Below are 26132 nucleotides of genomic sequence, written 5' to 3'. Positions count from 1 at the left end.
TGGAATGATACGCCAAAATTATATTTGGTGTGTAATGATGCGCACTTTATGGGGCGCATATGACACACTCTTGGGTAGGATTAGGGTGGTGGGGTGGGGGGTTCGTACGTAATAATAGCCTACGCCATAAAGTGCGCATCATATGCACGCGAAAATGTGTTATGCCTACTGTTAGGCCTGAAGCTAGGCCTTCTTTGAAAATATAATAGGTTACAGATTATCTTACAATTAGGTCTACCCAATTTAAAATGTAAAAAGTTGCGCAACTATTTGAATTAATGTATTAAAGTAGGCTAATGTAACTGATTGCATTTGATTACTGATTATTTTTCAGCACTGGAACGCATTTTTATCACAGCCTTGCGCTTTTAGGCAATGTGAGTCAACAAACAGGCAAACTTTCATAAGTAGCCTAACTGTAACTTAATTAGCCTATAGGTGTACACACTTTTCCTCTGTAAATGTAACTTATTAGGCTATACAGTTAGTCTACATTGTGATGTAACTACTCCACAACACTGCCTAGTGCCTACATGCCACTGAAGAGTATAGGCCAGACAAATGTCTATCCCGCAGCCTTTCCGTTAAATAAATCAGTTGCGAATGTCTATTTGATATAAGCTTATGCAATTAGCCTTAAGATGTAGCACACACAACAACAACAAAACAACACACACACATAAACAAATCTGTGAAATAAGCTGACATTGAAGTGTTGCGAATTCTAATGCCAATCAGGATGATCAGTGAATTAGCCTACTTAAATTCTTATTAAAATAATATTCAGAATTAATAATTTCATTTGTAGTCCGTATACTTTTTCCTCCGTTAATCACTTATGAATATTGACGCTTTTCTGTCAAAACCTGACTAAATACTGTGCATCAATAGCCATGACGCCATGGGGGCTCATAAATTGACCTTTGATGCTCTCAACACCTTCCGCGGTCCTCCACCGCCACCCCCGTCCCAAGGCCCATACAGCAGATGGGGAGTGTGTCCCTGTCTGCTCAGGGCTGCAGGCTGTTGCGCTGGCAGTAGGGTAGCGAGAATTAAATATTCATGTAAAAATGAATGGAGAACCCCTGCACGGAGAGCGTGCCCATTTATTCAGCTCGCGCAAGCCTCATTAACCCGATGACTGGCTAGCAGGTCACGCTGATTTCCTTACCAACATTTAACATCTACCGCCTGTCTCCAAACACATTCACCAACAGAGCGACAGAGAGGAATTCCAGACCTTCCTTTAGAGTTTCAGAAAGTATTGGTCAATTCAAATAAAACAGGGTAGCCTAGTTTATCATGTTTGTATGTTAATGTGCAGCAAATGCACTTAATTTTACAGTCTACTCCCTTACACGACAGTTATGGCAATACCATTACTGTCACCAAAAGAACGATATTAAACAACAAATTACAGAAAAGAACCAAAATAGCATATTTTCAAAATTAAACATAAAACTCGTAAATTCAGATGCTGCCCATGAGGTAGGCCTATAGCCAAGGTTATTTTTCAGTGCTCTGTTTGAAATGGAAAAATAGGCTACTTTACTATGGTTTTAAAGAGCAGATCGAGGCTAAAGAAGAAGAGCTGGCCCCTGTAGATTAAAATGATGATGTTGTTGTGGTGCTCAGTGATTAACACTGTCATGGGTGAGGGGGGAATGTGAACGTTAAGCGATCCCTGGACGCGTCGTGGCGCGGCATATGGGAGACGTTCGTGTCGGCCTCTTACTGTGAGACGGGTGCCAGGGGACAACAGCTGACTGGGCTGAAGTTTGCTACTCTATTCAACCATCACGAAGAGCTGCCTCAGAGGGGCCACTGTCATGCGCGCGCTCTCTCTCTCTCTCTCTCTCTCTCTCTCTCTCTCTCTCTCTCTCTCTCTCTCTCTCTCTCTCGAGTAAAAACCGTCTCATGTTAAAAGTCGTTCTTTGGACGTAAAAGAGTTTTTAAAAAAACAAATGGACAAGGAATAGATCACATCAGTGACTCCATTGCCCTGCTGTTCAAAATAGGCATACCGTTTACACAATGTTACTAAATTGGATAACTGAATTAATGGCATATACATTTACAATAACTTTTGTTAAACAATTTAGATCAATAAATGGGATCGTTAGGATAATACAAAGAAAATAAATAAAAACGATACAGCCTATAATAACATATTGAAATAAAGAGGTAAATAGGCGACCTTTCAACGGCGTTCTAAAATGTTTCAGAATACACAAAGCTATCAAAATACGTTCGCGAAATAAAGTCCCCTTCACCTGCAAATTTTTAAAGAAAGGAAAAACATTTGGTGTTCAGTTTAAAACAGTTAAGATTAAGTTAACTGTTGGCTTATTGTAATAATAAAAACGAAGACAATTAAAGAAGAATCAATAATTGCATTCAATTATTTTTCTTATAGGCCTACATAGTCGTTTCGTGTGTTGTTGCTCACTGAGCGTCTCCACCCATATGATTTGTCCAAATATTGTTTTGCTTCAAATGCTAAATGATTTATGACGCGACTGAAGACACTTATCAGTTTTTCTGGACTTCGCTGACGACAGGTGCGACTCACGGCGTGCTTTCCACCTGCTCGTTTTATTGCCGCAGATTTTACAGTTTATTTGAGAAGAAATATGACGCTGCTATGCAAGTTTTTTGTTGGATTTTATTAGATAGCAATTCCGTTGCTTATCTTAAATAAAGTAGGATGTTAGTTAGATCAAGTAGGCTACTCTGAGGTTTGAGATTTGAGCTCGATGTCACGACCGTTGTAGATGTAAATAAAATAAACGTAGCCTAATAATAAAAAAAAAAAAAAAAAAAAAAAAAATATATATATATATATATATATATATATATATATATATATATATATATATATATATATATATATATATATATATATATATATATATATATAGGCCTATATATGCCTACACAAAACCCACAGTAATTTAATTCGATTATATAAAACAAATGTTAAAATGCCAAATTTTAAATTCTAATCTGCATGTGATCATTCTTCGAAAAAGATCTTCCATCACTCCAGGACATGTGAGGTAGAAGAAGAGAAAAACAACTCTTTATTCTATGGAAGTTTGAGGAGCATTTCTATTGGCTGTGAGCACTCAACAGGAGCATTGAGGGGAGGAGGGAGGAAGGTGATGCCGCTATAAGGCTGACAAGGATCCTGTCTGATGGTAAAGGGCCCACCCAAGACAGCAAGATTGAGTTCAGCATTCTCCTACTTGATTTTTATTATTTATTTTTTTATTTTTTGTGTAGTCTACATTTTATCAGCAATGACATCAAAAAACAAACTTTTGCACTGGTCAGATGGAAAATTTCGAGGACGAGCGGATGAGTTTTCTCTCTCTGAACATCCGAGGTTGACCCGCAGTGACCCACGGGCCTGGATTACCTCCACGACCCCCGCGTACTCATCCGCGGGCGACCACTACGCTCACACGTCGGTGGACGCCGCGATGGATAAGTACATGTCTGGAGGCAACAGTCCTTTGACAGCGGAATCTGATCAGGAAGGATCTAAAGCACACGGAGGGACCCCGCAGAATCTCACCGGACCTCAAAGACACAGACGTGTGGCCGCTAATGCGAGAGAAAGGCGGAGGATGCACGGACTGAACCGAGCATTTGACAAACTGAGGAGCGTCATTCCATCCTTGGAGAACGAGAAAAAACTCTCTAAATATGACACTCTTCAGATGGCGCAGATTTACATCACAGAACTGTCCGAGTTGTTGGAAGGTGTTGTGCAGTCGGAGTGCCGAGGTCTGAGGGACGGATGCAGCGCATCTGGCAACCATGGTAACCTTGGTCAGAGGAGTTCAGCTCAGTCTCTGAGGACCAGCAACTCTTACGCAATTGACGCGCCTTCTTCTAATTTTGTTCCGGAGAAAAATGATGTCACGTCAAATGCGAGTGATGGCGAATCGTCCCATTTCAGCGACATAGAAGAAGGACAGACTGGAGGACGCTGATGACTTGCACTCGGATTCATCATAATTTATTTGTCTGTGTTTTAGTAGACACTGAAGGAACCAAATAGATAGCCCTAGGCCCTGATAATAATGGTTAGTTCTTCTAGACAATGCTTCATTAGGCTACTTGATTTATGAAAACTCACAAAAAGGGAAGGGGGGAATTATACAAGCCCTTTAGTTGCACTTTAAGACAGATAATTGCCTAAATTTGAATTTTTCCATTCCACGTGTACAAAACCTCCATCAGTAGCCTACCTGATGACAAAAATGCTATTTATGTCTCTGTGATTTTTTTATTACCTCAAAAGTTTAATAAAGATTTTCTTTTCTTATATTTTTTGGGATTGGTTCGATTCATACACTGGCTACTTCATCTGAATGGCTGAAAAACGTTTCGTCCAGTATAAGCCTACAATAACAGCACAGGTTGTTTCATCCAGTATAGCTCTATTTTATATTTCACTGATTAACCAGCGCTATAGTTTTATAGAGGTTTGATGCAGTTCATTTCCCTAATGAGGAAATTAAATTGCACTCGAGCATTTTATTTATAATTTGAGCAGCCGTTTTCACAGTTTTATTTATTATTTATTAGTTTGAACATTTTATTTATAATTTGAGCAGCTGTTTTGAGAGTTTGATTTATTTAATAATTTGAGTATTTTTATCATTTGAGCAGCTGTTTTGAGACTTTGATATATAATTATATATACCGGTATAATAATTTCCAGTTTAATTTGGTCAGGAAAAACCTTCTATAGACTTTTTAACAAACAGTTTACCAACAAAACAAAAAATAGCCTAACGATAATAATAATTCAGATTCTCTCTTTCTTTACATATTTCCACAAGAAGTTGGCGACAAAGTGCCTTTTGGTGTGTTGGGTGAGACAATGGACTGTAAAAAAAATAAGACGTTTAAACTATTCTCTCAATATGTTATTCAGAACTGCATCATCGCTTAAAACGTCACATGCGTTTCCCAAATGTCAAAAAAAGCAGATCAGATTCCCTCCCCATTGGAAGGTAGGCTATAAAGTAGGCCTATGACTTTTCTGAAACCTTAAAAATAACAATACCTCAAATTTCAGTAGGCTACCACCCTTACGCCATTTCATTTGAGTTAACATTTACATAGGCTACATCCATATTATTCCGAACCAGTTTCTTTAGTTGTTTTGATCTCGACCAGCACATCAGCTCATCTAGGAACGACAGAATTCATTTAATCAGTTCACAAATGAGTTTCAAGCCCGCAAGGGGGCGTGTTCGTTTAGTATTAGTCCAATCAATGAATTGCGTCCCAATTCGCCAACTTATACTGTCCTAAATTTACCCTTCCTTCTTTTGAGTGTGTAGCAGTCCAGTATGGAAGTTGGTTTCAGCAGCCTTATCTTCTGCTGGACTATGGAAGCCCGTGTCCGCCACTAAATAAAAATAAAAATAAAAAGTAATTGCGACTTTTTATCTCAGAATTCTGACTTTTTTTCCTCACAGTTGCGAGTTGTAAAGTCACAATTCTGACTTTTTTTCTCACAATTGCAAGTTATAAAGTCAGAATTCTGAGATAAAAAGTCGCAATTACTTTTTAAAAATGTTTATTTAGTGGCGGACACGGGCTTCCATAGTCCAGCAGAAGATAAGGCTGCGCAAGCTTTGCGACAAACTACTTTGATCGTCATCTAATGGACTCTAGAGCAAGTAAGCAAGGAGTAAGCACCTTTGGCGATAGAAATGATCTACCGAATTCCAATTCTGACCGGAAATAGAAGACCATCCGGGCTTTGTATTTTCAACATACTATGATTTGGGACACACTAATTCTATTTTCAAATACTTTTTAGTACGGATAGCATGCGAATTGGGATGCAGGGATATTTATTCAAGGTCCTCACTTCAGTTGGCTCAGTATGTAAAATTTTTGGATTAAAATATCCCAAAACCACAAGAACAGTGCTATATATTTTCTTGACTTGTTTGCTTAGATTATCCCAAATGTTTAAATCCAGAGAAATAAGCAATTTTAACCAGGATACGGACAGTGTCCATGTGTCGCCTATCAATGACATCATACCCGTATTAGGCAAGGCAAGTCAAGGCAAGGCAAGTTTATTTGTATAGCACATTTCATACCCAATGGCAATTCAAAGTGCTTTACATAGAAATTAATTAAAACAGTGGTAACAAATGCATGAATAAAAAAAGAATACCATATGGACGAATAAAAAATTAAAAACAAGCATAGTTAAAACAGTTGTAAAGATAATGATAGTAATAAAAAAAAAATAATAATAATTAAAAAAAAAGTATTAGCGTAATTTTCCAGTTTTACTCTGTAGAAACGCCAAAGTTGCTTTCATATTATGTGTTTTATTAGACAGGCGAGCATCTGTTTGGATACATTCATCGACTGAAAACAAATCATTGTTAAATAGCTCAACATGTTCAGTCTTAATAATTCTTAATTTCTGGCTACTCAAAGCACTTTACAGGGGGGAATCTCCTCAACCACCACCATTCTAGCTTACTGCAGTGTGCGGAGCAAATGCACAGAGTAGAAATTTTATAATATAACTTTCAAGATAATCAAATGTATCTAATATATGATTAACCCTTGTATGGTGTTCGGGTCTGTTGGACCCGTTTTCCTTTTTTATCGAAAGTAAAATTATATGATTAATTATTTTTTCAAACTGAGACTCATTGGCCTTGGCTCATTTTCTTTGAGGAATATATATCAGAACACATACACCCCCCCCACAGGATGTTCGGGACCCGGGGCTCATAAAAGTATGGAAATTGTAGGTCCTGGGTTGCGTGCATGTGTTTGCGTGTGTGTGTGTGTGTGTGTGTGTGTGTGCGCATGCATGTGAGAGAGATTGTGTGTGAGTGTGAGAGAGTAGCTACAAGAGTGAGTTTTGTTTCTACCCTTGCCGTTCCCACACGATGTTGCAATTCTTAAATGTGATCTAACAAAGGTAAAGAGAAAATATTAACCATATATGCTATTTATATTGCTTGTATTTGGGATGAAGTAAACATCTGTTGAGTATTTTAACATAACATTTTTGATTTTGTTGAATTAAAAACCCCAAAATGCAGCGGGTCCACCAGACCCACGAACACTGGCTGAGTAACACAAATATGAACACCACACAAGGGTTAAGAGTGTTGCATAACCCCACATATGCATTACCGGAAGAAGCGGAAGCAGTCATCTGCATCATAATAAAAGCTCCACGGCTCTCGAGCCGTGTCGCAGCTTCATACTACAGTAACATTAATACATATTTAACACATTAGCTCAACCATGAATATGATTTATGCTTGATTCCCATCATATAAAGGTAAAGACAACAACTCCAATTCCACAAAATTAAGGCGTCATCAAGCTACACCATTGTCTTGAATAAGCGACCAACAGCGGCGAAAAGTACATAATGTGCCTTTTAAAGAGAGTGAAGCACTTCAAATAGGATTTCACAGAATTAAAAGATGTATTAAAACGGTGTTTCACAATCCTATTTCTGGAGGTACACTAACAAATACACATTTTCGAACTCTTCCTAATTAAACATGTCTGATTTAACTAATTAGCTTGTTAGTAGAGACTCCAACACCAGAAATCGATTGATATGGGAGACGTCAAAAAAGTGGTGTGCCTCATTGGGAACAGGGTTGGGAAACACTGCGTTAAAAGACAAAGAGGCGAAAACCGCACCCAACTTTTGAAATTAGAACTATTTCATGTCAGAGAGAAAATCACAATTGTTTTAGACAATTTTTAAAATACTGGTTAGAAATACCTATTTTTACAAAGATATCATACATTTTTTTAGGCCTATATTTCACATTAGCCTATCTCAGTCTGTACTTTATTATTAAAAGTATAACACGTATCACTCACATTATCAGGCCATAAGTAACCTCAACTGTAGACACGCACAGAAACCTTAATCAGTCATCTGCTCGTCTATACTGTCTAACTGATCGCAACTTCCTCCATGTGACCTGGAAGGAAACGGGGGTGGCACTTTGGATATATCTTTAGACAGCATGTAAGAAAGGGTCTGTTTGAAGTCGGCGGGGATTTCATTTGAAGTGATCACAGGAGTTTGTTGGTCAGCGTTTGGCTGCTCATTGTCCTCAGTTTGTCTGTTCTTAATCTTAGAGGCAAAATTAACTTTGCTATACAGATCCTCGATATTTGGTTGATCCTGCTCGGCAGTAGTCTTAGCAGTCCAGTTAGTGTAGGAAGCCTCATCATCGCTGCTCTCAGAAGCTTCTTGTGATATTTTCCATTCCTTCTTTTTCTCCACAGTCACATCTGTATCCGGATTATTGTGAAATACAAAGTGTTGTGGTAGACTGGGAGGTGTTGCAACTCTTGGGAGATTCACTTTTGCTCTTGGTTGCAGACATACTGTTGAATACAAAACGTCATCTGGGCTCCTCAAAGGGCTTTTGACACAAGAAGGGGGATCTGGTAAGGATATATTTCTGCGTGGTAGCGTAGGACAGGGTCTTTCTTGAATTAAGTTGGCTGTAGGATGCCAGTCGCGTGGTTTGGTTTTAGGTAAGGGTGGCGGCAGTGGAGGGGCTTTTTGAGGAGGTTTGGATGATGCTTGCAGCTCTTGGACATTTTGGCGTGTGAGAGCTCCTTCCATGACCCTGTGTATTGGCTGCCCGTATTTCTGTCGTGCAGGTGGACAGGGTCTTTCCTGATTCTTGTTGACTGAAAAAAGTTTACTGACTTTAGTTTGGGGTTTTGGTGAAACTGATGGGGTGGTTGGAATGGCTTGTGGAAAGAGTGTGGATGGGGGCTGCTGTTTTTGGAGATTCTTGTATGCGAGTGCCTCTCCAATGGCTTTGTGTATTGGCTGTCCATATTTGCATCTTAATGTGGGTTGTGGTCGCTCTTGATTCATGCTGACTGGAGGAGGCATTTTCACCTTAGGCCTGTCCTGTGGTTTGCTTTTAGGTGAGGGGGGCTTCGGTGCAATCTCTTGCGGAAGAGCAGTAGCTTGTGCCAGCAGTTCTTGGACACTCTGATGCATGATGGCCTCCTCAATGGCCTTATGTATTTGCGACCCCTGTTTTGACAAGAAAATGAACTGGCCCTCCCCAGTGCTACAGCGACGACCAGCCTCGATCATAATTCCCCCCTGAAAAAAAACATAGTAACAATAAATGAATAGGTTACACTTTATTTTGATAGTCCACGTTAGACTTTCTACTAACTATAAGTAACTTTGCAACTACATGTCAGCTAACTCTCATTAGAGTATTAGCATACTGTCAGTAGACTGGTAGGTTATAGTTAGGTGTTAGGGTTCGGATTAGTAGAATAAGTTGAATTGTAGTTGCCAACTTACTTATAGTCAGTAGAATGTCTAGTTTTAGTAAACATTAATCAGAAAGTCTACAAATACTCTAATGACAGTTAGTTGACATGTAGTTGCAGTTACTTATAGTTAGTAGAATGTCTAAAGTGGACTATCAAAATAAAGTGTTACCAATGAATAAATACCATAATTATATATATCCATATATACAGTATATATATATTGGGAGAATAAGTCGTGCATTTAAGGTTAAAAGGTAAATTTTCATTTTTTGTTTTATGTTTTTTGAAAATTACAGATTGTTTCACTAGATAAGATCCTATTCCTCGGAAGCCCTTTGAAACTGCATTGATTTGGACCTTTTAAAAATCTAGTCCTTAAAAAAACAATTTATTTTCGACTGAAGAAAGACAGACATGAAAATCTTGGATGAGATGGGGATGGGTAAATGCTCATTTTTAATTAAACTAATCCTTTAAGCGTTCCTTTTACTGGAACTAAGGGGCCAAGCCCAACCCCTGAAAAACAACCCCACACCATAATCCACCATTCACCAAACTTTACAAGTACTGTTCTCCTAGGAACTGCCAAACCCAAGCTTGTCAATTTAATTGCCAGACAGAGAAGTGTGAGTCGTCATCCAGAGAACACATCTCCACTGCTCTAGAGTCCAGTGGCGGCATGCTTTACACCGCTCCATCTGATGCTTTGCATTAAACTTGGTGTGGAAGCAGCTAATCGGCCATGGAAACCCATTCCAGTCAAAGCTCTCGATGCACTTTTCTTGAGCTAATCTGAAGGCCAAATGAAGTTTGGAGGTCTGTAGCTATTGACTCTGCAAAAAGTTGTCGACTTCTGCGCACTGTGAATTCCAGCATGTGCTCTTTGACTTTACCTGGCCTAAAGTTGCTTTTGTTCCCAATTGGTTCCACTTTGTTATAATACCACTAACAGTTGACAGTGGAATATTTACTAGTGAGACATTTTCACAAATGGAGTTATTGCACAGGTGGCTACCTATCATGCTACCATGCTTGAATTCACTGAGCTCCTGTGAGTGGTTTTATATAAATCATTTATATAAACAAAAATGTTGAGTCACCTTGACTTGGCCAAATCTCCGGAGGAGCTTGTAGGGCCAGCAGTAGATGGCCTCTCCAGTCTTGAGGTCCAGTAGGCAAATAGACTCTTTTTCCGAAGACAGCAGGTATGACCCAGACATCCTGCACCTTTGAGACGCATCTGTGTTCTGCACTGTCACCTGGAACTGGCCTGTGGGGTGGAATTCATAAAAACATTAAACCAAAGACTCTCAGGATAAACCCAGTCAGGTCAGGTCTCTGGAATGAAAGACATAACAAAATATATTTTACAGGGGTGGCCAATCGTGAAGTAGTGAAATTGATTAAGTTAATATTTGGGCTAAAAACAATCTTGCCTCTTGAACATTAGGAAAAAATGGCATTGGAGGACTACATTATATTTGTGTACAACTAAAACTATAATAACTAATTTACACTGATAAAGGTGAAATGAAATAACACTGATTATCTCTTCATTGTGGCACCTGTTAGTGGGTTGGATATATTAGGCAGCAAGTGAACATTTTGTCCTCAAAGTTGATTTGTTAGAAGCAGGAAAAATGAAGTCTAAGGATTTGAGCAAGTTTGACAAGGTCCAAATTGTGATGGCTAGACAGCTGGATCAGAGCATCTCCAAAACTGCAGCACATGTGGGGTGTGCCTGATCTGCAGTGGTCAGTATCTATCAAAAGGGGTCCAAGAAGGAACAGTGGTGAACTGGCGACAGGGTCATTGGCGTCCAAGGCTCAATAATGCACGTGGGGGCGAAGGCTGGCCTCTGTGGTCCCATCAAACAGACGAGCTACTGTAGTTCAAATTGCTCAAGAAGTTAATGCTGGTATTGGGAGTTTGATTCTTTGTGCAATGTTCTGTTGGGTAACCTTAGGTCCTGCCATCCATGTGGAAGTTACTTTGACACGTACCACCTACTTACAGTAGGTACGGAAAGTATTCAGACTTAAATTTCTCATTCCTTTGTTAAATTGCAGGAATTTGCTAAAATCATTTAAGTTAATTGTTTTCTCATTAATGTACGCACAGCACCTCATATTGGCAGAAAAGCACAGAAGTGTTGACATTTTTGCAGATTTATTAAAAAAGAAAAACTGAAATATCACATGGTCCTAAGTATTCAGACCTTTTGCTCAGTATTTAGTAGAAGCACCATTTTGACATTTTTCAGCCATTAGTCTTTTTGGGAAAGATGCAACATGTTTTTCACACCTGGATTTGGGGATTCTGTGCCATTCCTCCTTGCAGATCCTCTCCAGTTCTGTCAGGTTGGATGGTAAACATTGGTGGACAGCCATTTTTAGGTCTCTCCAGAGATGCTCAATTTGGTTTAAGTCAGGGCTCTGGCTGGCCCTTTCAAGAACAGTCACAGAGTTGTTGTGAAGCCACACCTTTGTTATTTTAGCTGTGTGCTTAGGGTCATTGTGTTGTTGGAAGGTGAACCTTCGGCCCAGTCTGAGGTCTTGAGTACTCTGGAGAAGGTTTTTATCCAGGAAGCCCCTATACTTGGCCGCATTCCTCTTTCCCTTGATTGCAACCAGTCGTACTGTCCCTGCAGCTGAAAAACACCCCCACAGCATAATGCTGCCACCACCAAGCTTCACTATTGGGACTGCATTGGACAGGTGATGAGCAGTGCCTGGCTTTCTCCACACATACCGCTTAGAATTAAGGCCAAAAAGTTATATATTGGTCTCATCAGACCAGAGAATCTTATTTCTCACCATCCTGGAGTCCATCTTTAGGGTGAGTTCACAATTGTAGTTCAGTTAGTTTGGTTTGTTTGGTCCGGACCAAAAAAAAAAAACAAAGGCATAGGGATATGGTCACAACCTGATTGGTCGGATTATATGACGTAGGAGCTTGCTTACCGAACATTCAAAACTATTCAAAACAATAAACGCGATCATTTTATGTGTGCACATATGGCATTATTTTTACCCGCTGAGAACTCATAAAATGTTCAAAACATTCAAAACATTCAAAACAGCACCAGGATTTCCTCCATTGTATGCAGAAAAGAGATGGCCATCTCTTATGTAAAAGAGACGGCAGTTCTGTCGTCTGTACTGTCAAATGGGCAACACCCAAAATGGGGATCCTTTGATGAGAAGAACCAGGTATGCTTTTTGTGCATTTTTTCTAGCATTTTCAAAACATGCTCGTCCGACTAAATATTGATGAGGCATTTCCTCGTTGCTCTACGTTTGCCCTCTAACGTTAACATTATTCATCTTTCCACGTCGTCCAATCAGCTGACTTTGCGGCGCATTGTGACATTACATCCAGTTTTTGGTTTGTTTACATGTCTTTTGTCCATGTTGTGTTCATAAATCAATCGAACCGCACCAGAGTTTGTTTGGAAGCGGACCGAGACCCATCTTTTTAGTGGTCTCGGTCCGCTTGTTTGGTGCGCACCAGGGTTCGGATGGCAGCGTTCACATATGTTCAAATGAACCGCACTAAACCAGCAATCACACCAGGGTTTGTTTTAATCGAACCAAACATGACAAGTGTGAACGCACCATTAGTCTGTGTGTCGAGTTCTTCAATTCGAAGCGCGCTCGTCAGAAGCAGAGGTGTGTGTGTAAATTTGAGCCTCATTGGTTTGTCACCACTCATCAATGTCATAATATTTGATAAAACCAATCAAATCTGAGTAGGCAGGCTTTATGTTCACACACTGCTGAGGCTGAGCGCAAATTTTCGTATCGCAAATTTTAGTAGCGCAATTCAACGTCAAGTGAGATAAATGTAAGCAGCTAAAACATAAATGTTTGACAGTTGCTGCTTTAAATCAGAAATGTTAAACAAAAGACAAAAATATTCAGGCAAATGAATAAACTTTTGTCTAATTTCGCAATTTTTCATAATGTAGGCCTAAGAACTATTAACAAAACCATTTTCATCAGATTAGGCATAAGATAATGAATTTGTATTGCAAATTAATATAATTCTATTTGTAACCTTCAAATAGAAAAAAACAGCTTTTTTCAGCCTGTATTTGGCATAAGATTAGTAATGAATGTGTTTATATTGTGAATTAATTTAATAAACTTAAAACTTTAATAAACAGTAAATTAATGTGTCTAAGAAAATTATTCATAAAACATATAAATATCAGTATGTTAATATGCAAACCATATGTTTACTTTATTCACAGATGAAAATGGAAAAAACTATATTTGTCAAAGCTCAGCGTTATGAGGGGAAGAGACGGCAAGAGAAAAACAAGAGAAATGAGAAAGAGAAAAAGAGAGATGTGGAGATAAGAAAGACAAATAATCTACAGCCCAGTGACATGGTTTTCAAGCTATTGTTATCTAATTTTTTGGCATTCAGAACATCTTAAAATGTACATATGTAGATCAAAGAAATTAAAATTTTCTCAGGGGAGCATGCCCCCGAACCCCACTAACATCTGGGATCTCAGTGATTATAAACCTGCCTACATTATTGGGAACGATTAATGCATGTAGTATGGCCATGCAGTAAGGTGTTAAAATTTTCTTTATAAGTAATAATAAACAGCCAACACTGTAAACCCTAATGTTGTCTTTACTTAAACAAATCAAGTAAACTTGACTAAATATTACTAGTTTAGTCGAAAAACTCATATAAGTTAGTATAACTTATTAACCAACAAAATACATAAACTTAAGATTTCAAGTTGTATGAACTCAAAATCATAAGTAATTAAAATAGCTCACTCTGGTCTTGCTGTGATGTGATTGGCCATGCAAGGAGTTCTGTCTAGCAACAAGAACTAATTCACTGATTGGAGGACATTTCCAAAAGGCGGTCCTTTTCGCCTCAGCATTTGCTTGTTGCTGATTCAAATTAAGATGGAGACTTTTTCATTGTGTGCAATCTTAAATTTGGTAAGTAAAAATTTGTAAGTTACGAAACCTAACAAAAATACGTGACTAACTTATAACCAGATTGACTTTATTTCTGTTTTAATGAAAATAATAGGTTTGTTGAAAGTCACCATGCTGGAGATAAGTGCTTGCTTTAGTTGGGCTCTTGACCCTTGATAATGTAATATTAGTGTTTCTCTGGCTGCTTTGTGTTTGTGAGACATCTATGTGAAGTAACAAAAAGCCAAGAGAAAATATTATCAAGTGGTGTTGTTTATTCATTGATGATGATAATAACATCATCATGTATAGGCAGAATCCCTGATCTTGTGCAAAGTCCAATGCTTTGGATGTCAAAGCAGTTATTAACAGTTTTGAAATATTAATAATAGTAGAATCTTCACTATTGTGCTAATATAATATAATTATTTTTATATGCACAAATCTATGGCATTAGGTAGACATAAACACACATCACTAATCTGCGTATGAATCTCTACAATGGTGACAAAAATCTTTTTACAATAGTATAAAAATTCTGATAAACTGATCATAAAACAAGCTACAAAAACATCAGAACAAAACAGCAAAAGTAACAGCAAATAGTAAGAGTTCAAAGAAAATGTGTCGCATAAAATTTAAAAATTTAGACGCATAATTTATTCATACCGCAATGCATGTTGGGAACAATGGGGAAGTTTTGATTGGTTGTACCCAGCATGGTGTACTGAACTGGTGTACCCAGTTTGGTGAACTTAACAATTTAAGTACAGTGAACGTGAGCACCAAGTTAAGTAAACCTAAATATACAAGTTTTAGGAGACTCCATTACTCAATTGAATTGAGGGAATCACTTTCCTCAAATCATTTGAGTATTCTCAACTTATTAGGGTTTACAGTGAATATCCTATGGGTATGCATATTAGTAAGCTATTACTTAATACCGCAATTTGGACCCTAAACTAAAGTGTGAACGTTTTTTCCATAGTTGTGTTCGTTGCTATAGCAACAGTAGCTGTATGCAGTGCAGTATTTCAGAATGAAAATCGTGATCACGAGAAAATAACTTTTGTTATCTCGAGATCACAAGAAAATTTTTGACAGGACATTTTTATCTAATATATATATATATATATATATAGGTACCTGTTAACTACGGAAGCCATATGTATTTTAGATAGCCTACCTGTGGCCGTCCAGGGCAAATATTGTTACTACTGTTGCTATAGCAACGAACACAACTTGCACAAACAATGCGCTGTATCTTTCAGCAAAATATTTTCTTCCCTTAATAAACATTCTGTCTGGCAACAAGAACTAATTCAATGATTGGAGGACATTTACAAAAAGCGGTCCTTTTCATATGCATATGAATATATATGCCCTGGACGGCCACAGGTATCTAAAATCTAAATTCTTATCTTCATTAAAACTCATTCTTTAGTTTATTGCAAGCAAGCTTGTTACTATGTTCTGAGGGCATTTAGTTTCAAATGCATTTACATACTTTTATGCATCTGTGTGACTCAAAAACAGACTTTAGATGACGGATTTCTAAAAAATAAAAATAAAAAAATAAAATAAAATACTTTGTGTTCCAAAGCTTTAGCACAATCACTATCAGTTTCTCTGAGACTAGACTTCTCATCAGTCACTAAAGAAAAAGGGGACTTTTTAAAGAGCATCCGTTATTTAACGCACTATTAATAAGTTAATAAAACAAGACCTGTAACAGCTTTCTCACCAGACTAGCCTACTTCTAAATAAGACAGAAATGTTGAAATGAGCAGCAATATATGATGCAACACCAAATACGGCTATCTACATGAGTACACAAAACTAACAATGAAATGAAATTAAAATAGGACAGATTAAAATAAATAATTAAAAAAAATATATAAAAAAAAAACTGGAACCTGAACACTTTTAGACAACGTTTAAAATATGGAGAGAAAAAAACGATAATTTGTCACTTAAAAAAACAAACAAAAATTATATATATATATATATATATATATATATATATATATATATATATATATATATATATATATATATATATATATATATATATATATATATATATATATATATATATATATATATATATATTATATATATATATATATAAATGTATCTACTGCAATAATGTATTTGAATTTTCTTCATTTGGGGACTTTTCTCAGCAAATACATTGATCTATGCTATTATTTATGATGAATTTGATTAATTTACCATCATAGCCTATAGTATAATTCAAATAATTTTTTTGAATAGCTTGACAACCCTAATGATTGTCTCTGTTTGTCAAATAAATGTGTGACGGGAGAGTGAATGTTTCTGTGCTCTTTACTTATTATTTTGGACCTACATAGATAAAGGACCACTGACCTACAATAAAAGCCACACTTAATGAAAAAAAAAAAGTATGTCTGCATCATTAAAAACCACCCTCTTGCTTAACTTCAACAAACAGTTGGTAACACCCAGATTAACAGATAACCATTATCGTGGTTCTGGATCAGGCTTCGCTTGTAGCAAAGTGTATTTTTAGAGCCCAGTCTCACCTGCTCCCCAGGTGGAGTACAGTTGATTGTCATCCACTGCCATATATTTATCTTTCTGGACTTTCCTGGCATCTTCAGTTCCCTTGGACTTCTTTAAAAAGAAAAAAAAAAGAAAAAAAAAAGGCAGTTAACAGAAATGTACATTAGTAATTCCTCTTTTTTATGCCATCATTCTATGAAAACAACTCTTGTGCAATCATAAACTCAGAGGTGTTATCATCAACATTTCCTCTGTGACGGCCGAGCTGTTGTGTGAATCTGTAGCTCAAATATTGAAGTTTGTCATAGATGTGTTGACTTCAGTCACTTTAGTAAGGAAAATGTACTTCCATCGAATTACGACATGTTTTATGAGCTAGGGCTAACAAGAAAGAAATGTAGTGTCAACTATTTTAGAATATCAGTCAAACTTTCTGTTGAGTGATTTTGGGTGTCAGACAAAACGTGAACTGGTTTTGGATACATGAATGGAACAAAACGGATAACTTTTGAGAGGAGACTGGATCCAACCTTATGTTATTAGATCAACATCTTGTTTTTATTTGCTTAAACAATTTATAAATAATACATTTTATTAATAATGTCATTTTCATTAAAGCAGTAGCTCAAAGTAACAAAATAAGGCAACCACCAATCAACTAACTGGCTCCAATTAAAGTCGAATTAAATACTTTTGTTCATCTAATGAGTAACAGGTAGTCTTTTGAACTTAACCTCTTACACTCAGGGCCATTTTTTGGGATTTCCACCTGGATTTGGCCTACCCAAATTGAAAAGCTTCCCATACACACATTCAGTGGTCTAGGTTCAAAATGTTGGTGTCATTTTACAGGAAACCCTTTGAAGTTACATAAAACACTGCTAAAAGTGATTAACATGTAAGTATATGTTGTCTAAGCTGTAATAACCCCCCCAAAAAGTAGGCGCTATTTGATTTTTTTCCCCATAAATTCATTTTTGAAAGTGTGTAACTCAGGCCCTGTGTGCTCTAGGAACCTGCAGACAGTTTGGGCTGTTTCCACTAAATTACAGAAAATAGTGGGAAAAAAAATGTTTGTCTGTGTCATGTTGTATGCCAGATTTACTCAAATGGGTCTGAAGGGATGACCCCCCTTTTTTACCCCCCCCCCTTTGCCCCTCCCCTGACCCTGCTACCCCATTCCACCAGCCCCTCCCACCACCATATACAGTGATATAAATGCAATATCCCAGTGTCATTAAATTAATTATACATGCTGGAACCAGCCCAAAGTGTCTGCAGGGTCCTAGAGCACACAGCGCCTGAGTTACACACTTTCAAAAATTAATTTATATTAAAAAAAATCAAAAAGCGCCTAATTTTTTGGGGGGTTATAACAGCTTACACAACATTTACTTACATCTTAATCACTTTTAGCAGTGTTTTATGTAACTTTAAAGGGTTTCCTTTAAAATGACACACACATTTTGAACCTAGACCACTGTATGTGTGTATGGGAAGCTTTTCATTTTGGGTAGCCCAAATCCAGGCAGAAATAACATCAGAGTAATTTAGTGTAAATACATTACTTTGTGTAAAACAAATTCCAAAGTGATGCATATCTCCAGAAAGTAGAGACTCTAAGTTTTCAAATGGTACCACATATGACATCATAGCTCCTCCACAGACATTTAAAATGGAAAATAAATACATGACAATGTCATTTCCGACCCTGTACCGGGTCCTCAGAGTTTAAGTAGTTAAAAATGTTTTGTCAGTGCAACTATGTTGAGCATTTGGCAGTGCTGAAATGGTTCCTGGTGTTATAGTTAAGGGTTCTTTATTTCCACCTTTTTGTGTTTCCAAATCTGAAACTGTCAAACCCCCTCATTAAAGATTTTCTGGAGCTCATCTATAAGACTACACAGACTGTCAGCACACTCTCAACAGGTAAATAATGTCTTTCTTAAAATATCGAACACTTTTAACTTAATTTTGTAACTGGTTTCCTACCAGTCATGTCTTTTTTCAGTTTAACAGAACATGCGTGTAAGCAGCTCTGTTCAGTTAAAGTAAATGGACTGCATTTATATATAGTGATAGTTCACCCAAAAATGAAAATGTGATTTTTATCTGCTTACCCCCGGGGCATCCAATTTGTCGGTATGTTTGTTTCTTCAGGAGAACACAAATGAAGATTTTTAACTCCAACTGTTGCTCTTATAATGGATGTCAGTGGGGTGTTTTCTATGAGAGTCACTATGAGAGTAAAAAACACAGACATATGAATCCATATTAAACACAGCAGCTTGTGGCGACATATTGATGTCTTAAGACACAAACGATCGGTTTGTGAGAAACCAAACTATATTTATATAATTTTTTACCTCAAATACAACACTATGTACATCAGATGTCCCCGCGCCATCGCTGCCTGCAAGTGAAGTCAAATTACACAATATGGCATAGAGATACGCCCAAGAGATCACTTTCGCCGCTTGTATCCCATTGATATACGCCGTATCTTGTACATTTGACCTCACTTGCAGGCAGTGATTGGGCGGTCGTGGCGTTTGTACAGTGTTGTATTTGAGGTAAAAAAATATATATAAAAAGGCTACTGTTTGGTTTCTCATACAAACCCATCGTTTCATATCTTAAGACATCAATGTTTTGCCACGAGCTGCTGTGTTTGATATGGATTTGTATGTCTATGTGTTTTTTACTCTCATGGTGAAAGTAAAAAACACCCCATTGACATCCATTATACGAGCAGCGGTTGGAGTTAAAATCTTCATTTGTGTTCTCCTGAAGAAAAAAACACACTTACATATTGGTTGCCCTTGGGGTATGCAGATTAACATCAAATTTTCATTTTGGGGTAAACCAACCCTTTAAGTGTACTCATTTTCTCTAGAAAGTAACAGAGAAATTTAATTTATGATCCATGTTGTTATTGTTTTTCTTTAATTATTACTTTATGCCTAAACACACCCAGTCACAAAAAAAAACCTTAAAGGGGGGGGGGGGGGAAGAGACACTCAATTTTCAGTTTCAGTCAATCTCATGTCAATCTTGAGTACCTATAGAGTAGTATTGCATCCTTCATATCTCCGAAAAGTCTTTAGTTTTATTATATTTATAAAAGAAATATGGGCAGTACCAAGTCTTTCTGGAAAAAGACCGCCTGGAGGCGTATCGTGTGGGCGGAGCTAAAGAATGACGAGCGGTGACGTCCTCAAGCGTGGAGAAACCCATGGCTATCGAGCTCAGCTAATACAGATAATGATCCAGAATCAGATCGGAGGCTGAAATAAATTGAACAGGAGAAACAGCAACAGCAGGACGTCCGTCTCTGTGGTATGTACTGTATTTAGTGGCCTGTCAACATTTGTGTGTTTACTCGCAGTTTATGAGGACATGATTCGGTTTATGGACTATTGTATGCGACTAAACCTTAACAGTAGCAAGCAAAACGGTTTTGCACGTCAGACTAGTGTAACGTTATACATAGAACAACAATGGAGTCCGTTAGCGCATTTGAATGTCGAAGCACGCGATCGTGTCGTTTACTGATGTTTACTCACGCGACGAGCCAACAGCACAGACATTTGAAGCAGTTTTACTCACCGGCTGCTTCCAAAGCAGGACCGAACCTTTATTGCTGGGACTGCTCTGTCAAAAACACACTTCTTTGGTATGATTTGGTGAAGTCCTGTGACAGCAGTGAACGGTGGAGATCCACTTTTGCGATGCGACTGAAGCGATGTTGTGAAGCTTCCCGTCATTTCTGCGTTCAAATCGGTTCAAATGCAGCGCTGCCTTCCCGGAATGCTGTGCTGAAGCGTTGAAGTCACCCATAGGAATAAAGTGGAGCGCGGCGCCTGGATCGACTGGACCTGCACCTGAGAGAGTGTTTATGGGCTTGCATTTCCTCTCTCGCTCTAGTCACGCGCGCGCACCCTACCGGGAGAAGAGCCCGTACGGCCCATACAAGGACCTTCCGCTCTATTAACGTCAACCCGAGCCATACTCGAAAAAAACTCTCCGAAACTTGTGAGAAACCAGAAGGAGTATTTTGACACAGAAATACTCCATCAAACGTCCAACATTAGTTTTTGAAACTTTGTCTATGTTTAGGATGGGAATCCAAGTCTTTAACAGTGTAAAAAGCTCAGTATGCATGAAACAGCATTTCACCCCCCCCCTTTAAAGCCCCATGACTTTATATCACTTTTTTCTTTTAACAAAGCATGGGCTCACATACATGCCATTTTTGCTAATTTTGGCCTTCATAAGCATCATTGTTTTTACATAATATAATGTACAGACAAACCATAACTCTAAACTCAGTTGTGTAGTTCAGATGCTGTTACCATAACCCTCTTCATCTGCAGAACGAAACTGCCACTCACACAATATACACACATAACAAAGGACGTAAAGACATCAGAGGATTGATAAGATATTTCACTGGAACTCTGTTGTCATTACATCAATATCATGTTAAATGTCAAGTATTACTTATTAATGTATTTCAGCTATAGGCTGTTGTTAGAGCACTGCAATTTTTCATACAATCTGCTATGTCAATAAAAAAATAAAAGTACCTAACTGACACAACATTCTGCTTGTTTATTATATATATATTTTTTTTTGTATTTATTTATTTACTCAGTGGGGGGGGGGGGACACCAATTGTGCGGGTTCTCCCACTTAAAAAGATGAGAGAGGCCTGTAATTTTCATCATAGGTACTCTTCGAGAGACAGAATAAGAAGAAAAATCCAGAAAATCATGTCTACAAACGGAGCAGGACAACTGATCTGTGTAAAGGAAAGAATGAATGGGGTCATGTATCGTGAGATTTTGAGTAAAAACCTCCTTCCATCAATTGGCCTAGCCAATCTACAGATCTTAACCCCATAGAAAATCTTTGGAGGGAGTTGAAAATCCGTGTTGCCCAGCGACAGCCCCAAAACATCACTGCTTTAGATGAGATCTGCATGGAGGAATGGACCAAACTACAAGCAACAGTGTGCAAAAACCTTGTGGCGACTTACAGAAAACGTTTGATCTCTGTCATTGCCAACAAAGGGTATATAACAAAGTATTGAGATTTACTTTTATTATTGACCAAATACTTATTTTTTCATCATAATTTGTAAATAAATTCTGTAAAAAGCCAAATAGATGCAAAAAGATATTATAAGACCAGGCAGATAGAGGACTAAAAAGCAATATTAATAAATAATATATATAAAATAATATTAATAATACTAACAATAATAATAGTAAGATACTAACATGCTAATATTAAAGGATTAGTTCACCCAAAAATGAAACTGATGTCATTAATGACTCACCCTAATGTCGTTCCACACCTGTAAGACCTCCTTTCATCTTCAGAACACAGTTTAAGATATTTTATATTTAGTCCGACAGTGTATCTAAGTGTATGCACACTATACTGTCCATGTCCAGCATCGAAAATACATTTTGGTCCAAAAATCACAAAAAAATATTTTGGACCAAAATGTATTTTCGATGCTTCAAGAGATTCTAATCAACTATCTGATGTCACATATGGATTACTCTGATGATCATTAATGACATAAATTTATTTTTTGGGTGAACTAACTCTTTAATGAAAATAAACTATAGCCTAGAAATCTAGACGCATGCTAGTGGCAGCAAATCTTTAAAAAAAAAATTGCAGCGGGTGTCGTCTAACAACTCTCCATAGACTTGAGAGCTAGAAAAAACAAACTGGTCAGGCCAATAACATCGTTTACAGAGTCGGTGGGCGGGCTTAACATGATGATGGCAGAATTGCAAATGTTCAGCATGCTACTTGTAAACAAAGAAGCAGGCGAATGGCAGTCTTTTGAATCGGCGTTGGCCGTGACTCTCGAAGACTTGGAGTTAAGCTTTTCTTTGAGAAAAGAACGGCACTGAAATCATTCTTAAAGGGGGGGTGAAATGCTGTTTCATGCATACTGAGCTTTTTACACTGTTAAAGACTTGGATTCCCATCCTAAACATAGACAAAGTTTCAAAAACTAATGTTGGACGTTTGATGGAGTATTTCTGTGTCAAAATACTCCTTCCGGTTTCTCACAAGTTTCTGAGTTTTTTTCGAGTATGGATCGGTTTGACGTTAATAGAGCGGAAGGTCCTTGTATGGGCCGTACGGGCTCTTCTCCCGGTAGGGTGTGCGCGCGCGTGACTAGAGCGAGAGAGGAAATGCACGCCCATAAACACTCTCTCAGGTGCAGATCCAGTCGATCCAGGCGCCGCGCTCTACTTTATTCCTATGGGTAACATCAAGCGACTTCAACGCTTCAGCACAGCATTCCGGGAAGGCAGCGCTGCATTTGAACCGATTTGAACGCAGAAATAACGGGAAGCTTCACAACATCGCTTCAGTCGCGTCGCAAAAGTGGATCTCCACCGTTCACTGCTGTCAGGACTTTACCAAATCATACAAAAGAAGTGTGTTTTTGACAGAGCGGTCCCAGCGATAAAGGTTCGGTCCTGCTTTGGAAGCAGCCGGTGAGTAAAACTGCTTCAAATGTCTGTGCTGTTGGCTATCGTCGCGTGAGTAAACATCAGTAAACGACACGATCGCGTGCTTCGTCATGTGCTAACGGTTACTCCATTGTTGTTTTATGTATAACGTTACACTAGTCTGACGTGCAAAACCATTTTGCTTGCTACTGCTAAGGTTTAGTCGCATACAATAGTCCATAAACCGAATCATGTCCTCATAAACTGCGAGTAAACACACAAATGTTGACAGGCCACTAAATACAGTACATACCACAGAGACGGACGTCCTGCTGTTGCTGTTTCTCCTGTTCAATTTATTTCAGCCTCCGAATGATTCTGGATCATATATCTATTAGCTGAGAATCGATAGCCATGAGTTTCTCCACGCTTGAGGACGTCACCGCTTTGTGCGTTCGTCATTCTTTAGCTCCGCCCACACGATACGCCTCCAGGCAGTCTTTTTCTGGAAAGACTTGGTACAGCCCATATTACTTTTATAAATATAATAAAACTAAAGACTTTTTGGAGATATGAAGGATGCAATACTACTCTATAGTAGGATGCAATACTACCCCCCCCCCCCCCCCCCTTTAAGAAGGGAAGATGTGTTCAGAGTTTAGGCACTCCGCTTCTCTGTTGCTCTGGATGGCTGTAGCGCTCTCCATTTGCATGCAGGGAATATGAAAGAATATGAAAGACAACCCCACGGATTGAGCCCTGTCAACCTGAGTTCCCAGACATAACTTCTTAATTTTCTTGGGTCTTGCTTGTCAGGCTACCATTAAGGTCCTATATAATAATTTCAAAGCATGGTTCTTTACGGAACCTTATAATAAAGCTTTATTTAGCACCAAAAAGGTTCTGCTATTGCTACAAGCCAAAGACCCCTAATTTGATACCGTTTAGAACTATTTTTCTTGTGTGAGTGCAGAGGCAAACATTTTAACCCATTCGTCATCTATTGCACGCAAAAGTTGCAGTGAGAAGCACATTTTTTTTGTAACTCAAACAGTAGAGAATGTGTTTAATTCTCAGGGAATGCATGAACTAATGAAATGTATAGCCTATATTTAATACAATATAAGCCAGCCAAATATGTCAATGAAGTGTAATTGTTAAAGTTGTGGTTAAGGATCGTATATTTGTTTGACATGGATGTTTGATCTAAGGGCACATTTTTGCAAAATTACCATACCTGAAATGCTAGTTTACACAGAACAGAGATCCAGTCCTCCCAGGTGGGAGCAGCGATGGTGTAGGTACATGAGGTGGTGTTTAAAAAGAAGGCAGAGCAATCCGTGGGACACCTCTCGCCTGGAGCCGGGGTGATGCTCAGGCAGTCCGTCAGACGTATCACCCGTTTGTCCATCTTCCTGAGCCCTGCAGGCCTCGCAAAGATGAACCCCTTCAGACCACCTCCATCACGCATGTCGTACAGCTCCATACGACCGATCCCTGCAGGGCTGGGCTCAAACAGAACCAGCCAGGATTTCCGCCATATTTTCTGCACGAACAAGGGGAATGTTTTAATTAAAGCAAAGACAGAGCAAGGAAAATGCATCATTTTGTGGCATTTACTTTAACATCTAGTTCAGTAGTAGACTACTCCACCGGGACTGGTTCTGGGAGAACATGCCAGAGGCTGAAGCAGAAGTTCTGAAAAGTTCCTTCATTTTATCTCCTATGCATGATTCATAACTGTTAAACACATCATGAAGATGGAAGCACCTCAGGTGGTTAACCAGCTACCGTTTCCCTTCTTTATTAATAATGTACAGTTGAAGATTTCTGACCACCTATAATTCCTAAGGCTGGTTGTAAATAATTAAAGGGATGCTAATACTGTTATAACTATGATTAGCAATGATTATTTTACATTTTCCTTTCCATTACATCCTACCTAATAATGTTTAATTACATTAAAGATGCAGTTTACCTGAAAATGGAAATTGTGCCATCATTTACTCAAACCTGTATGACTTTTTCTTCTCTAGAACACCAAATATAATATTTTGAAGAACATTGGGAGACCTAACAACATTGGAGTCTTCAAAATATAATCTTTTATACTCCACAGAAGAAAGTTATAAAGGTTTGGAATGACATGAGGGCAAAGAGTAAATGTTGAAGGTGAACTTTAATCTTCCTTTATATCCATTTGATTTTGATATCCTAAAAATGTCATATTTATGCATTTGCTTGACATTTTTAATCACAGGGATCACATTTTATTTTTATCAGTATGTGCGTCACATTAAGTTTAAACTGTGACCTCGTCCTGGCTAACTTCATGCTAGTTAAGCAATAAACTTTATAAAATATATTATTAATAAGGAAGATAAATACATAAAAACTAGTGCATCAAATATAATAGTAAAAGTTTTAACTAAAATAATTAATCAAACAAATTCAAGTCACACAATTTCCGCATAATTTTCAATGAGCCACCTTACCTTCCCAAACTTGACACCCTGCAAAAAGAGCGGCCCCTCTTTCGAGATTACGTCCATTGTGCTTGTTTGCCTCTAAGTGCTCCAGTTCCTTTATTTTCTACAGAAGGTAACGAGAGAGAGAGAGGAGAGAGAGAGAGAGAGAGAGAGAGAGAGAGAGAGAGAGAGAGAGAGAGAGAGAGAGAGAGGAGAGAGAGAGAGTGTGCTATATTTGATAGTAATCAAACTTCTGTGAGAGTAGGGGCCACGTCATTCACCACAAACCTAAAACGGTCCACACTTGTTTCCTACAAACACTGAGA

The 26132-nt window shown here is 38.1% G+C and overlaps 2 protein-coding genes across 3 annotated transcripts; one reads left to right on the top strand and one right to left on the bottom strand.

The window, feature by feature from the left end:
• Positions 1-3302: 3302 nt before the first annotated feature.
• On the top strand, positions 3303-4001 carry atoh1b (atonal bHLH transcription factor 1b). The gene is made up of 2 exons (XM_067456483.1): positions 3303-3784; positions 3848-4001. The coding sequence occupies exons 1-2, from the start codon at positions 3303-3305 to the stop codon at positions 3999-4001; spliced, it is 636 nt and encodes a 211-aa protein (XP_067312584.1).
• A 2859-nt stretch (positions 4002-6860) lies between these two features.
• Positions 6861-25916, bottom strand: dok3 (docking protein 3). Of its 2 annotated transcripts, none has more exons than XM_067456481.1 (5): positions 25834-25916; positions 24576-24884; positions 16871-16961; positions 10452-10621; positions 6861-9169 (listed from the first exon to the last, which is right to left on the bottom strand). In XM_067456481.1, the coding sequence occupies exons 1-5, from the start codon at positions 25888-25890 to the stop codon at positions 7958-7960; spliced, it is 1839 nt and encodes a 612-aa protein (XP_067312582.1). In that variant the 5' UTR covers positions 25891-25916; the 3' UTR covers positions 6861-7957. The 2 variants fall into 2 exon arrangements, with proteins under 2 accessions (XP_067312582.1, XP_067312583.1); XM_067456482.1 differs by having other exon boundaries at positions 16871-16958.
• Positions 25917-26132: the final 216 nt, after the last annotated feature.

The sequence above is a fragment of the Pseudorasbora parva genome, chromosome 11 (assembly GCF_024679245.1).
Source record: "Pseudorasbora parva isolate DD20220531a chromosome 11, ASM2467924v1, whole genome shotgun sequence".
Classification (NCBI taxonomy): domain Eukaryota; kingdom Metazoa; phylum Chordata; class Actinopteri; order Cypriniformes; family Gobionidae; genus Pseudorasbora; species Pseudorasbora parva.
The sequence above is the reverse complement of the archived record's forward strand: the minus strand, read 5'-3'. Positions and strand labels throughout refer to the sequence as shown.